General features: G+C 34.8%; 1 protein-coding gene across 1 annotated transcript; it reads right to left on the bottom strand.

Moving 5' to 3' along the window:
- Nucleotides 1-1,576: 1,576 nt before the first annotated feature.
- LOC113521660 (alpha-N-acetylgalactosaminidase) lies at nt 1,577-11,166 on the bottom strand. Its single transcript, XM_026907270.3, has 10 exons — nt 11,022-11,166; nt 7,067-7,215; nt 6,140-6,314; nt 5,462-5,636; nt 5,024-5,118; nt 4,075-4,236; nt 3,781-3,996; nt 3,049-3,195; nt 2,240-2,312; nt 1,577-1,717 (listed from the first exon to the last, which is right to left on the bottom strand). Exons 2-10 carry the CDS (start codon nt 7,213-7,215, stop codon nt 1,683-1,685), a joined length of 1,227 nt encoding a protein of 408 aa, XP_026763071.2. The 5' UTR covers nt 11,022-11,166; the 3' UTR covers nt 1,577-1,682.
- Nucleotides 11,167-14,864: the final 3,698 nt, after the last annotated feature.

The following is a 14,864-nucleotide window of genomic DNA, read 5'->3' as shown; positions in this document are numbered from 1 at the left end:
GAAGAGTGCCAGCTATACAATCACAGCTGCATGGCGGCAGGAAAATGAAGTCTTCTATTACTAAAAGAGTATTATTATATATGTGGTAGCATATAACTAGCTTACTATTGTCCTTCAATATAAATAAATAATGTATTCCCAACTGTGTATTCATTATGATAGAGATAAAATGGACTGCAGACCACTGTATAAGTTTAAATAATCTGCACTTATTACGTATACAAGATTCAGAGGTAAGGGATTGTTAGTAATGGTGATAATGGAATGGTAACCCTACCCGCACTATCGGTATACCCCGACAGGGCACCAGTGAAGGATGATAGGTGAGAATGAAGCAGGTCAGTTAGCCCATGGTAACGAATTCAACAAGAATTGTTCACAATGGTTTCCAGGGGGAACCACGTGGAGGTCGACCTAATAGGGCATATTGCTAGCAATGGGGCTGTCAAACTACATTGCTAACAATTTCTTTCCCCCTTAAGGGCCCCATTATTACTCATTATTACTCAACCAAATCGATCTCCAAGTTCCCACTGGAAACTATCGTGATTATCTAAATTTGTAACGATGGGCTAACTGATCTGCTTTCTTATTCCTTTATCACCGATCACGGGTAGCCCCCATTGTACACCCATAGCGAAAGCCGGGTTAGCATTCCATTTTTGCCCATTAGAAAATATATGCAAGATTAACAATTATATTCGCATACTTTCTGCTTTAATACATATTACCATCTAATCGTTCTATTATGCTATTAATTGAAGGTTTTATTAGTTTAAACGGCTATTAAGCAACGATATTCCGTAACAGATCAACAATTGAATAGCTCTACAATGTGTCCGCCAATTATTTTTACTTCATCACGTTTTGTACCTGCCTTTTTTTATTAATATTCATCGACATCAAGTCTTTTTTTTTCTTTTCATTTAAAAGTTTCCTCTTGTCGGTGCAACTAATTCATGCATCTTCTTCCAGCCAGCTCTATCCCAGGCCATATCCTTGATCTCCCTATACGACACGACACTTAATGTTTCTTTTATCTGTCCCATGTAGTTATTCCTCGGTTTTCCTCTTCCTCTTTTGCCCTATATTTTTACTTCTAGTATGCTCTTAAAAAATCGACATGTCGTATAAGATGGCACAGCATTTTGCTTCTTCTATTCTCTATTATTTTTATTAATGTTCTTTTCTCATTCACTCTTTCATTTTCGACATCTAGTAAAAGACATTGATTACTTTATAAACATTGTTTGGATTCTTCTTTGTTTTATTAAAATGAAATATTATACATATCTGCTAATATCGTGTGGTCCCGGCATAGAATAGGCAGGAAGCAAGAAATAGCAGAAAATAGTACTTCCTTTCTTGGAGTACTTAAAAGGCGACTAAGAGAACTTAAAGGTCGAGGGATGGGCAGACAGCTTTCCTCTTGAAACATCGCCAAATCCTAATTGCGGTTGTCAATTCATCTACCGGGCCGTCAGCTTGTTTGCCATTCTAATTTGTATAAAAAAAAGTTAAATAAATGTTTTTTTTTTTTGTGGAAATATCTTAAATTTTAAAGAACAAATAAAACTCAATTTTAACTATTGTTTATTATTAACAGTACATCAGTAGTTTTTTTATCTAATAATAATTCTTAAATTACTAAGTTACTATTTACAATTTACTTCACGTTCACTTTAGTTCTTTGGTATGAACTTGTAAAATTTTACACCTGAAAAATAAAAGTCATATATTAGAGAGCATTTAGCAAATAAAATAGAATATTGTGTCTTTTATCCACAACTTCGTTCAAATAGAATTACATGGGTACTTTGTAACTATGGTCGGTATGGCCATAGACGACCAACGCACCCACATGGTATAGCAAATCTTTAGTTTACATTTGAATGATGGGATTATTCCATATTGACTCAATTCATTTCAGTTTCGTAAAGATTATAAAAATCCAATGTTCTTTTTATCAGTTTAACATACCTATCTACATGCATAAATATCTGTCACGACTATCTCCCATTAGGGTACCTATCTGTATACCAAAATTAATCAAAATCGGTTTAGTTACATAATGCTAATATTTTTTATGATAGGCTAGATTCAATCGACAAATTACAAGTGACTACAGTCGTAAGTAAATTGCTAAATTGTTTTTGAACCTTGAATGAAAATTAAACCTTAGGTTAGTTAATATAATAAGTTTAATAATATGTATAAGTATTACAAGTTACATACGTACCGGAAGGATTTATCCTAACTTCAAACTCTTGATTAGCTTGAAGTAACTTATCAGATTCGTCTTTGTATAGATCCTGAAAAAGAATATAGTAATCCTGTTGATCAAATTGGATATAGCTCGCACAATCTGGCTAAGAACAGTTCATCAATTCTTTGGACACTTATGTCCTTAGACAAGTGCTAAAACGAATGATATATCCAAAGATACATTTTTTATTCCCATAAACATGAAATAGAACGAAATATCAATATCCGGCGTCCTATTATTTCTCATATGAAGTGACGAAAACATATCTATCGATATACATCATTAAAATCTTATCTAGGGTGAGCTGTGCAAAACTCGCGCGCTGACAACCCGCGGGACATGAAAATAGTCATAATACCAAAAAAAAAAGATAACTAAACCTATAGATAAGTTTTACAGATCACACTTTACCACTAGTATCTGCACATACTCGTGTTTCTGACGTTCATGCATTAGTTATATTTACATAGCTGTGCACTGCACATATATGTATGCATGCACATACACTGTAGTCGTATTTACATCTCAGTTTCTCAGAAACAGTTCAGATATGGCAGAGAAATTACTGGGTACTGAGATATTGCCATTCCTGGGGACCAAGGAATGTCTTAGTCCCCAAGAATGGCAATACATGAGAGGCAACATAGACATCACAAATGTGCCATGTCCATCTCCATAGCCGATAGTTACCATTTACCACATACCATCAGACGGCTTGTTTTTCATCTCGAGTTGCATAAAAAAGGAAAAGACAACTGCCAAGTCTAAATTAATCACAGTACCTGAACATCAAATGCTTGATTGGCTAATTGCATCTCTTCAAAGGTGAAGTTTGCTGCATAAGGAATTCCGTCATCTCGTTGACTCACAAAAGCCATGGCTAACGAACCATCCGAGAGTTCGCGTTTCCAAATCTCCAAACCCTTCCTCTACAAAATAAAATATATTTCAGCATAAGTAATAGTATTAAAGTAGTATTATCGTAAAATGAAATCATCTAGAGCGTCTGATTTGATTTAATTCAAGTATTGCTTTTACTGGCAGTTTGTTAGCATCCAAGTTTTTAAAAACTCATAACAAACTATTAACGCTTTAGATAATGTATTTAAATGCAAATTATGTCGTTTTTTTATAAATCTAATACCATAGATTAAGACTATCAACAGCAGTCAAGTAGGTACCGTGTTCTATTGCCAGTTAGACCAACTATAAAATAAACTGTAGTAAAAATTGGCTCCGCTTTGAATGTGCCACCGATTTAGTATCTGACTTCTCAGAGTAAGCGCTCTTACAGTATGAGCTTAAATGATTTCTGTTACTATTGTATTAACGCTTACGTCCAGAATTTCAACTGTCTTAACATTTTTCTCAAATAGTTTCGAATTCCGATTTTCTTGTATGGGAAAGTAAGTTCGAAACCATCCACTAATTGGCATAAACGTGCACGCAATCTTCGTACAAATTACACTAACTACTCATAAGTGCATTTGCTTTTAACAGTTAAGCTTACTCACCGGACCAGCATCTGTCTTCTTCCAAATCCTCAAGCCCTGTTTCCCCAGTACGTCTTGATCAATAGCAATGATGTCCCGATTTAGAAGAATTTCCTTGAATTCTGGTTTGATAGTAGCCAAATCCACACTCATAAGCAACGGCGCTGCCAGGATCGACCATACCGCCATCTGTACTCGTGCTTGGTCTACCGTTAGTCCAAAGTTTCCTATCAATAACTGAGAAATTTAAATTAATTAATAATAATACAATAAATAAAATCTCTTATTGAAAACATTGTCAAATCTAATACATACCATATCTGGGTCGTTCCAGTGCCCTGGTCCTGCGTGTTCCGCTAATCTGTCTTGGTTGTCACCAAACCAATTCATGATCTTAGTCATAGAAGCCCAAGAGTCCTCTATGTCATCCCAATTCCTCCATAAGTTACAGTGCTCGGCAATTGCGGCGTAATCGGGCTAAACGACAATATAAAATAATCTTTAGTAAAAATGTTGTACTGGTATAAAAAAAAAACAGAGGATAAAAGAACAGTTAAGTACATTACGATATATTTATTTATGTAAACTTCAATGCACAATTATATAATTTAAAGAAGTGTACATATGGCGATCTTAATACAGTTAAGGGTGTTCTCTACCAGTCAACTATGGGGCAAAAAAATTAAGTAGGCGGTGCATTTACTACTAAAATATGTATAAATGTTGTTATTACATATATACTCATAAGTAAAAAAAGTAAAATAAAATCGCATCAAAGAAATTTGACCTAGAAAGGTCTCCTCGAATTTTTCAAAATAAAAATATTCCTGTTTTTAAATTTTTCTCGTAAGGCGATTATACAATTGAAGTCGAAAACACTAATTTTTTAACCCCATTTTTAACCCCTGTGTGGGTGTTGTCGCATATTTCTGTAAAATAACGTTTCTTTCTTTCTAATTTAGTGTATTTTAAGGGAGTGTTCTTAATAGAGCACAACTACATCTAAAAAATATAGGTCGTAAGGAGTAAATGGATCCTCCCAAAGTAATACGATGTATAAAACGTTGTCGTTTTTCGAATAATATTTGTAGATATTATCAATAATTCTGATTTAAACTCAAAACTCTAGTGTAAAAGAACAAAAACTCGAAATACAAATAAACCACTAAACGCATCTAGTATAGTAATTAATCTACTATGATGGGAAGAAATCTATGTCCAGTAGTGGGACACAATGGGATGTTGACGATGAATTTTTTCTTACCAGGATCTTGGCATCTTCTTGGTAAGCGGGCCAACTGCAAGAGTATAAAATCGGTCGACCAGTTTCATTTAACATCTTTCCAAATTGAGGGTAACCTGTGACAAATACACAATTTTAAGTAATCATTTTTTAAGGGAAGTCTAGCTCCTTAAAAAAGGCACATAGGAGAAATGTCTTTGCTCATAACAAAAAAATTCGCACATGATCCTAAAGTGTATAACAAATAAATGCGACGTTGCCATATTTCTTAATATATCACCTTTTTTATACCACTGAGCACTGGCAAACAAGCATACGCCCCACCTGATGGTAAGCAGTTACCGTAGCCTATGAAAGCCTGCAATAGCAGGGGGATCACGCGCGTGTTGCCGACCCTTAAGAAACCTTTTTTCCCTTTTTTGAGGGACCCCATGCTATTGTCTCTTAGAAATACCTTACCTGCATCCATATCCGTTGGTTGTATGTAACACCCGTCAAGTTTAAGGTAATCGATCTCCCATTCAACAAACGTGTCGATATCCAACTTCTCGTTGCCGAGGACACCCGGATATCCGGCGCACGTGAAGTTACCGTAATCCTGGTACATACCGAACTTCAAACCGCGCTCGTGGATCTGAAAATAATGCAAAATTCTTTTTTAGGTATTTTCAATCAGCTAAAACATAAAGGCGCCTTAGTTTTCAGGAAGGACAACACATGAGCGTCACAAAGCGTTTAGTGTATTTAAGCATATTTAAAAGGGGGTATGTGCTCATCCAGGAAATGTCTAGCGCCTATCCTAGGATTTGACTGAAGCTTTCAGCTATATGCAAAAACATGGCCAATCGTTAATTTTAAGGACTAACCCCCCCCCCATTTCCCTCCCGGATAATAATCTTAAATTGGTCAATAGGTTAATAATATCTACGGTGCTGTGTATGTCTACTGATGACGGGTTTCTTTACCACTCCTCGTAGTGTGACGGAAGAACCCAGGCAGGGGACTTCTGTACAAAGTCTGTCTCTGATACTTATTTGCTATTTTTTTATTGGTTACTATTTTTGTATAAACTTTATATAGAAAAGTAAATATTTTTTTACAACTTTGTAAAATTGTATAAATTGATGCACTACATACATAATCGGAGAGCGCTTTCATCCCGCTTGGAAACCGTTCTCTATCAGGCACCATCCGTCCGTCGGGTCCACGAGTCTTTTCCAGCCAGCAATCATCAATCCCCACATAATTGTACCCAGCATTGAGATACCCCTCGCTGATCATTATATCTGCTGTTCGTTTAATTAGATTTTCACTGAAAATAAATTAATAATTAATATTTTATTGAACAGGGAGTAAATTCTTAAAATGGAAGATCATTTTTCACCTATATTTCTGGAAGTTGGTTGTTGTTGTAAAATTTGTATTGTACCTACTACATACTTTAAACACATTAAGAAGATTTTTTTTTTACAACACAGGGGGCAAACGAGCACCTGCACGGCTCACCTGATGGTAAGTGACTACCGCCGCCCATGGTCACCCACAATACCTACGACATTGGAGGTGTGCTGCCGGCCTTTTAAATATAATGGCAGATTATCATATAATGGCAGACTTATCCCATAGAGGGATCTCTTACTGTCAATGAACCTTTGAGAAGCTAAAAGAAAACTATTTCTATAGTTTGAACTCGTGAGAAATTATTAACCCTTACGAATACTGGCCTGACTTTATTTTCATATATTGATAAAAAAGAAATCAGATTAGTCCGTAAATAGTAATAAATTGAGTAGGAAAACCTATTTAATTTTAAAACCATTTAATGCTATTTAACATTGAGTTCCACTTTTACTAGTATTACGTGTGGTCCATAAAGTTTTGAAAAAAATAAATAAACAACTGTCATTAAACTGATTAAAAACTTAAACTTACACGATTAGTACCTAAAATCTTTTTAAAACAAAACAGAAACCATAAATCTCTCACACTCTCTATTATAAAAAGAACTGGTAAAAAAATATAAGGTAAAAACGTTATTTATTATGGATGACAATCGGATGTTACCTGATGCATTCCTGAGGATATTTCTGGCAGTCTGTTATACACCGAAACCTCTCCCAGGAGAGCCAGCCCATAGGTGGCGTAAGTGCTAGTCCATTATTCAAAGCTAGTGCTTCAGACACGAGACTGGAAACCACTAACCACAGAAACATCTGGAATTAAAAAACGATTTATACATAAAAAGTTTAAGTAATAAAATTAAGATTTTTTTTATTGGTACGAAACGGTATTGGTATAATAATAAAAATTTGTAAAACAATAGTGTTCTTTTAAGTTATTGTTAATAATATAATATAATATTTATTTTAAAAAGATACAGTTGCATAAGGTACAATTTACAATTTTTACAATTTATATTCAACGAGGAAATATCTGCATTACCATCAGTCCCCAAACTAGGCCAGACCTGTATCTTGGGGACTATAATAAAAAATATCATAAAATATTAAAATTAAATAAAGAATCATCAAACAAAAACACAATTAGAGAAATTCACGGTTACAGAAGATATGGTTTAGTAGGTAATCAGACAAAAAATACAAGAAATTTGAAAATTTTCAAATTTGCGACATTTTTTGTTGTCAATTAGAAATATAAACAAATGAAACAACAAGTTTAAATGAATGTCCTATGATAAGTTTATATAAATCGAAGCATTTTTTTTAATGGATGATAATGAAATTATGACCCCGCCTGTGCTATCGGTATACACTAGCGGGGCACCAGTGAGAGATGATTGGTGAAGATGAATAGGCAGGTCAGTTAGCCCATCGTGACGAATTCAACGATAAATTAGTTACGATGGTTTCCAGGGGGAACCGCGTGGAGGTCGACCTGGTAGGGTATATTGTTAGCAATGCGGACTAACCTCCCCATTACCAACCATCCCTTCCCCCCAAATCGAAGCATTAGTATTCTATTCGTTTTACCTACCCCAACTAAGATGGCAGTGAAATATTGTCCAATGAAGAGACCCTTACACCCATAATTAATGTTAGTGTTTTACAATTTGTCCACACCATTCTTCACCATGGGAATCACATTTCCAATTGATTGAAGTGAAGAGAGCGTACGTACGAGTAGAAGGCTGTGAAGTTGACTTAATGACAACCATGGTCAACTTGACGAATGTTAGACTTATTTTTCAAGCTTCTTCCTTCCTTATTTTATTGAAATGTATATCGCTCTGCATTCGAATGTGATCGGAAGCAAACGGGGATTAACGTTTAATTTGTTGTTTTTTTAGCCTTGACAATGATTTGTAAACCTATGTTAATGACCATTTTTTAATCGGAATGTTTTAAAAACAACTACTTCTATAAAATTCATATTTAATTCATTTTAAATAAATTTAACTCTTGTAAAACATCACGGAAAACTAGGACGAGTATTCTTTTGTATTTTTTTTTCCATTTATCGATATTTCAATTGATATGTTTATAACTTTGGAAAATTTATATAGTTAGACTAAGCTCACAAAGGTCCCCTTATCAAAGCTAAGTATACCGATTGTCGAATTTCCATTGATGTGTTAAAAATGCCTAATAAGCGCTAACGGAGACTAGAAATGGCGCTATAAATGTATAGCAAAACTAACGAATGAGGAAGTCCTGAAAAGAGCCACCTGAGAAGAAATGCTGGGCCACCTTATACGACATGACGATTTTTTTAAGAGCATAGTAGAAGGAAAAATAGAGGACAAAAGAGGAAGAGGAAGACCGAGGAATAACTACATGGGACAGATAAAGGAAACACTAGGTGTCGTGTCGTAAAGGGAGGTCAAGGATATGGCCTGGGATAGAGCTGGCTGGAAGAAGATGCATGAATTAGTTGCACCGACAAGAGGAAACTCTCAAATGAAAAGAAGAAATGTATAGCGCATTCATCCAAATTACCTATACCTATTGATTCTTTATGCATAATTTCACATAATTAGTTTTTAACATTTAAGTTAATAATATATTCTATAATAACTATCTGTTAACTTCTTTTAATTTTAATACAGGACACTTTACGACTATTTCTTATAATTCAAAATACAACAAAATAAAAACGCAAGTTTGCGTCAAAGCAGAAGTTGGAATGCGGATCGGTCACAGCAGGTAGAGTCCTAAATCTCAATACATATAAGCAGCCTTTTATGTGACAGTAAATTTGTAGTTAACCGTAATACAATAAGAATTCAATAAATTCAAACCAAACCTGCTCTAACTGTCTCCCTCGTACTCACGTATTGAGATAAGGTCAAAGCTATAATAGACAATGACCGGTTTTAGTAAGCAGGTCGTGGTCGTAAATAAATAGGAGACAAGAAAATCAAATGGATGAAAGTGCAAACACTTGATCTGTTATCTTTATAAGTGTCACATCAAAAATATGATAGCCATGACCTAGCTATATGATTTCAAAACAATGATATCAAAAGATATAAAGACAATATTCTAAAATTTTATAGTGGGTTTAGCTATCTTTACACCATTTCTTTTAGTTAGCAGCTTAAGAGAATAAACCCCGTGTTCAATAAGTCTAATCATAGTTCGTCTATCCCTATAACTAGGGCTACCATCTCTAAAACCTGCCCCCAGGTTCGGAAGCATAAATTACCCGGATTTTGGAGCTTTCACCCCGGGCATTTCAATACTTTTTTCATGCACTTACATCTTAATTAAAATATATTTTACTCCGTACTTGATAGAAGAAAACTTTAATTTTAAGCCTCTTTTGTTGCATGAAATAGTGTGTTTAATCGTTCTTTTATTCATGCGCACATTTATTGCAGTCCGGGTGCAATATAATTTAACCCCTGCCCGGTCACTTCCCGGATGTCTTCTAAACTAGGACAAATCCGGGGAAACCTGGGCAGATGGCAGCCCTACGTATAACTCATCTCGCCTCTACACCGGTTCAAGGAACTCTTAACAATTATCTCTGATCTCGTCTCTTTCTTTAAATAATACATAATTATGATAGTTTATCCCTTCTGCAATACCTGCTTTCTTTCACTTATATCATCATCATCATATTAGCCGCAATAGCCACCGTTAGTAAATTGACACTTATACAATTACCTATAACTAATTTAAAAAAGTCACGACGTTAACTCAACAAAATCTCAGTAACTGATTTTACTCGTAGTAATATTTTATAAATATGTATTCTTTTGTACTAATCAAAAGGTAGAATATTTAAAGGAAAAATGAACCCAATAGGTGGCAAAACAATCTTTGCCGAGTCTGCTAATTCTTACTAATATTATAAATGTGAACGTAAGTTTGTTTGTTATCTTATAGCACCTTAATGACTAATCAATAACTATAATTTTTTATATACACGTATTATATTTGCATGGCCTTCTCTATCCCTAAATGTGCTACTATTTACCTAGTAAACATAAAATATCCCGATCTCGCGGAATCTCGATCTCGATAATTCGCATTTCTATGAAATAAAAAGTATTGAGTTAACATTTAATTTATTTATACAGTAAAAGTAAAAGATGACTTTTATCATAATTTATAAAGTCAAGAAGAATTAATGTAAACTTTTAATAATCTAAGATATTGTCTAACTGAACTAAATTAAGTAAAAAATCTCAAAAAGTTCAAACACCTCTTCAAATTCATTATGGGTCTAAGTAAAATCCAATGTATATAATAAATAAATGCACGAAGTGTGTCTACTACAAAATAACAAAATTATTCACTTAAATTAGTGTATCAACCAGTGAGCGATGATGAATGAGTGGGCGGATCATATTGTTATATACACTACATATATATACATATTATTATATTATATTCTTAGAAACACTATGTTTTGTTAAAAGATTTACAATTTCTTTAAATATTTACTGATTATAATATTTTTTGATAATCTAAATTATGTTTAAATATATTAAATATTTAAATAATGATATGCCATAATCCACAAAATTATAAAAAAAAAATTAAGTACACACCTTAGAAAAAAATATTCTTTCTTCAAATGGTAACTAACTAAATAAAAAATACTACACTGAATTAAATTGAACACGTCTGTTTAGTCCTGATCGAGCGAGAACATTGCATCGCGTCTACCTACATTACTCCTCTATATTCTCTCTGGTCAAGAGATAAGCACAAATGCATGGCAACCAGGGCTATCAATGCGATACAGCGCCTAGATAAACTTCCGAACCGTTAACTTGAAATTCCTTTTCTTTGGTATATACCCTGTCTATAGTGATTTGTATCACAGGGAAAGGGATTATTAGTAATAGGAGCTATCGATCTTGATACAGTCCTCGCTGGACATCATTATGACTCTAGTGAATGAATGCATTAATGTACTTTTTTTTATACAACTTAGAATGGCAAATAAGCTGACGGCCCACCTGATGGAAAGTGGTAACCGTCGCCTATAGACATGAGCAGTACCATGGACATAACGGAGTATACTGTTTCGCCCATGATACCCCCATACGTTGCCATTCCTGAGGACTCAGGTGTTATTCCTCTGTACCCAGTAAATTCACGCCATATCCCACCCTTCAAACCGAAACACAGCCATGCAACTCGAATGGGACGGAGGTACCCAAGCAATCGACTTTTGTACAAAGTCTCCCTGGTATTTGCGGTATATAACGCAGGGAATAAAATACATAAGACTAAAAATACAACAGATACACTTTAATTCGTTAGGACAGTCCAGCTGACATACTTAAGCATCTAGAAGGGGGAAAAGGGATTGTTAGTAATGGAGATTAGCAATCCTTTTACTAGCAATATACCCTATCAGGTCGACCTCCTCGCGGTTCCTCCTGGACACCATCGTGATTGATTCATTGGCGAATTTGTCATGATGGACTAACTGACCTATTTCATATTGACTTATCATCCCTCACTGGTGCCTCGCCAGTGTATACCGATAGCGCAGGCGGGGTTACCATTCCATTATCTTCTATTAAAGCATGTAGATCATGGTAGGTATCTACCTTTGCTTTGTCAGATAGTCGGATCCTCACCTATCAAATGTCACTAGTAGTCTATCAGCATAAATCAATAGCACATTAAGAAAAACTTTGTTAACACTCAAAAAGCATGGAGCTTATGAGTTAGTTACAATTAATATGACGTTTTTTTTATGCGTGAAAATGGCATGGTTACCCCGCTTGCGCTATCGGTATACACTAGCTGGGTACCAGTGAGAGGTGATGGTGAGGATGAAAATGCAGGTCAGTTAGCCCATTGTGACGAATTAAATGATAAATTGGTCAAGATAGTTTCCAGGGGGAACCGCGTGGACGTCGACCTGATAGGGTATATTGATAGCAATGGGGAATAAACTCCCCATTACTAACAATCCCTTCCCCCCTTAATATGACTGTTGTAATGTTAATAAGGATTTTCATTTATATTTATTACTAACTTCTTGCAAGCTTTTTTATACGAGTAAATTTCAAAAGTAGGAAAATCGATTAATAATACCATATATAGATGGCGCATTAAAGTAAGACATACATCCATATTTTAAGTTAGATATTTAGGGACACAAATATAGAGACCGCTTCTAATCTTATGCAGTAGTTTTTGCATAATACCAAAGCAAACATACAAACAGATAAAAATTGTAACAGAGCCATAATGGGCGCCTTAACTGAACACATGCCAATAAAGCATATACTATACAAGATGGGTCTGTCTTCGGACACGCTGTGCAGATTGTGCAGCGAGGAATCGGAATTCATGGAACACCTGTTGTGCAACTGTGATTCGTTGGAACGGCTTATCCAGAGCCAAGAGATTAAATATATTAAAGCGTGGGATGTCACAAATGGATAGGAATATATTATAATGATAGTATAAAGCAGAAGGAAGCATAAAGGATCCCAATGGGTTGACGTACAACAATTTAGATGACCTCATATACAAACAAAAGATAAGAGAAGGGATATAGGTATGTAAGAATAGAGATATTTGGCACTCGGTTCTCAATATTTACTCTGCAAAAGACTTGGCATAAAAATAGAAATATTGCAAAAACCAATCGATGGCTTCTATTGTTAAATTAACGAGCATGTTTCTTCATTTTTTCCGTATACTCTAATAGCAAACTAGTTTTTACCAGCGACTTTGTCCACATAGCAGAGATACTATTAATTGATTGGGATAAAAAGTAGCCTATACCTTCTATTTCTCCTTTCAATACTATGTCTAGATATACCAAATTTCATCACGATTGTTTAAACCATTAAGGTGTCAAGAAGTAACAAACAAACAAACAAACTCACTTCTACATTTATGATACTAGCTGTATCCTGCAACTTCGCTCGTTTGCATCAGTATTTCTATTGAAAACTTAAATACCTATCATGTACAAATTTTTCAAAATTGTGTTTATTTACTATGGTAGAGCCAAAATGGACTACAGAAGACCACTAAATAACCTATTTATATTCAGAGGGTCCATACTCGAATATACAAGATTTACAAGGGATTGTTAACATTTATTATTGTTATATTATTATATTTATTTATTGTTAGGGTTTTCCCAAGAGATAATAGCATGAGATTCTTCAAAAAGGGGGTAAAGAGGTTTCTTCAGGGTCGACAACGCGTGCGTAATGCCCCTGTTATTGCAGGCGTTCATAAGCAACGGTAACCGCTTACCATCAGGTGAGCCGTATGTTTGTTTGCCACCTCAATAGTATAATAGTAATGGGGACCAAGGGCCCCATTATTAGCAATACTCTACTACATCGATCTTCACGTTTTCCCCTGGAAACTATCATGGTTAATGTATGGTATATTCGTCAAGATGCGCCAACTAGCCTGTTTTCATTTTCATCAACGAGAATTATACCCCCACTGGTACATGCCAGCTTATACTGATAGCACAGGCGGGGTTACCATTTACACCTATTAAAAATAATATATATGCAAGGTTAACAATTATACTTGTATACACTTTCTACTTTAGTATTACCAACAAATCATTCTATTGTGCTATTTATTCAAACTTTAATTAGTGTAAAGAGCTATTTAGCAATACGATTTCATAATCAGATCAACAATTAAATAGCTTTACAATGTGTCTGCCAATTATGTCCACTTCATCACGTTTTGTACCTATGCATTTTTTATGTATAATGTCATGATGGAAACTTCAGTACAAAAGACGTTAATTACTTTATAAACGTCGTTCAGACTCGTTTTTGTTTTCAATAAAATAAAATATTATTATATATCAGCTAATACAGAAAGACAGCGGCATAAACGGCAAAAACACGAATACAACAGAGGTACCCAATCACACGACTTTTCTACAAAGTCTCTGTCTGATTCAAGCACAAACTCTAGCAATTTATTCTATTAATTTATTTTATCCTATTTACCAGAGGGAGACTTTATTAGTCGATTGCTTGGGTACCTCTGTCCCATTTGTGTTTCAACCGTGAAACAGTTGTGTTTGCATGGCTGTGTTTCGGTTTGAAGGGTGGGATGTGGCGTGAATTTACTGGGTACAGAGGAATAGCACCTGAGTCCTCAGGAATGGCAACACATGGGGGGTATCATGGGAGAAACAGTACTCTGTTACATCCATGGTACTGCTCATGTCTATAGGCGACGGTTACCACTTTCCATCAGGTGGGCCGTCAGCTTGTTTGCCAGATAAGTTGTATAAAAAAAAATTGTGTTATACTTGAATACGTAAATGTCAATCACCTAAATCCAAAAAATTCGTTCAGGGTGAACAAATTTGTTATATGTAGTCAATATAGACATTGACCGAAACTCAAAACAAATCACATAACAGTTTTTTT

The sequence above is a fragment of the Galleria mellonella genome, unplaced genomic scaffold (genome assembly GCF_026898425.1).
Source record: "Galleria mellonella isolate WM207_F2 unplaced genomic scaffold, CSIRO_AGI_GalMel_v1 utg63, whole genome shotgun sequence".
NCBI classification, from domain to species: Eukaryota; Metazoa; Arthropoda; class Insecta; order Lepidoptera; family Pyralidae; genus Galleria; species Galleria mellonella.
This window is presented reverse-complemented; position numbering and strand designations above follow the sequence as displayed.

Coding starts and splice junctions, on each gene's coding strand:
- LOC113521660 (XM_026907270.3), bottom strand. CDS start 7,215: ATGTTTCTGTGGTTAGTGGTTTCCAGTCTCGTGTCTGAAGCACTAGCT. Junction 6,315..7,066: donor TATCCTCAGGAATGCATCAG/GTAACATCCGAT, acceptor ATTTATTTTCAG/TGAAAATCTAATTAAACGAA. Junction 3,997..4,074: donor ACTGGAACGACCCAGATATG/GTATGTATTAGA, acceptor TAAATTTCTCAG/TTATTGATAGGAAACTTTGG.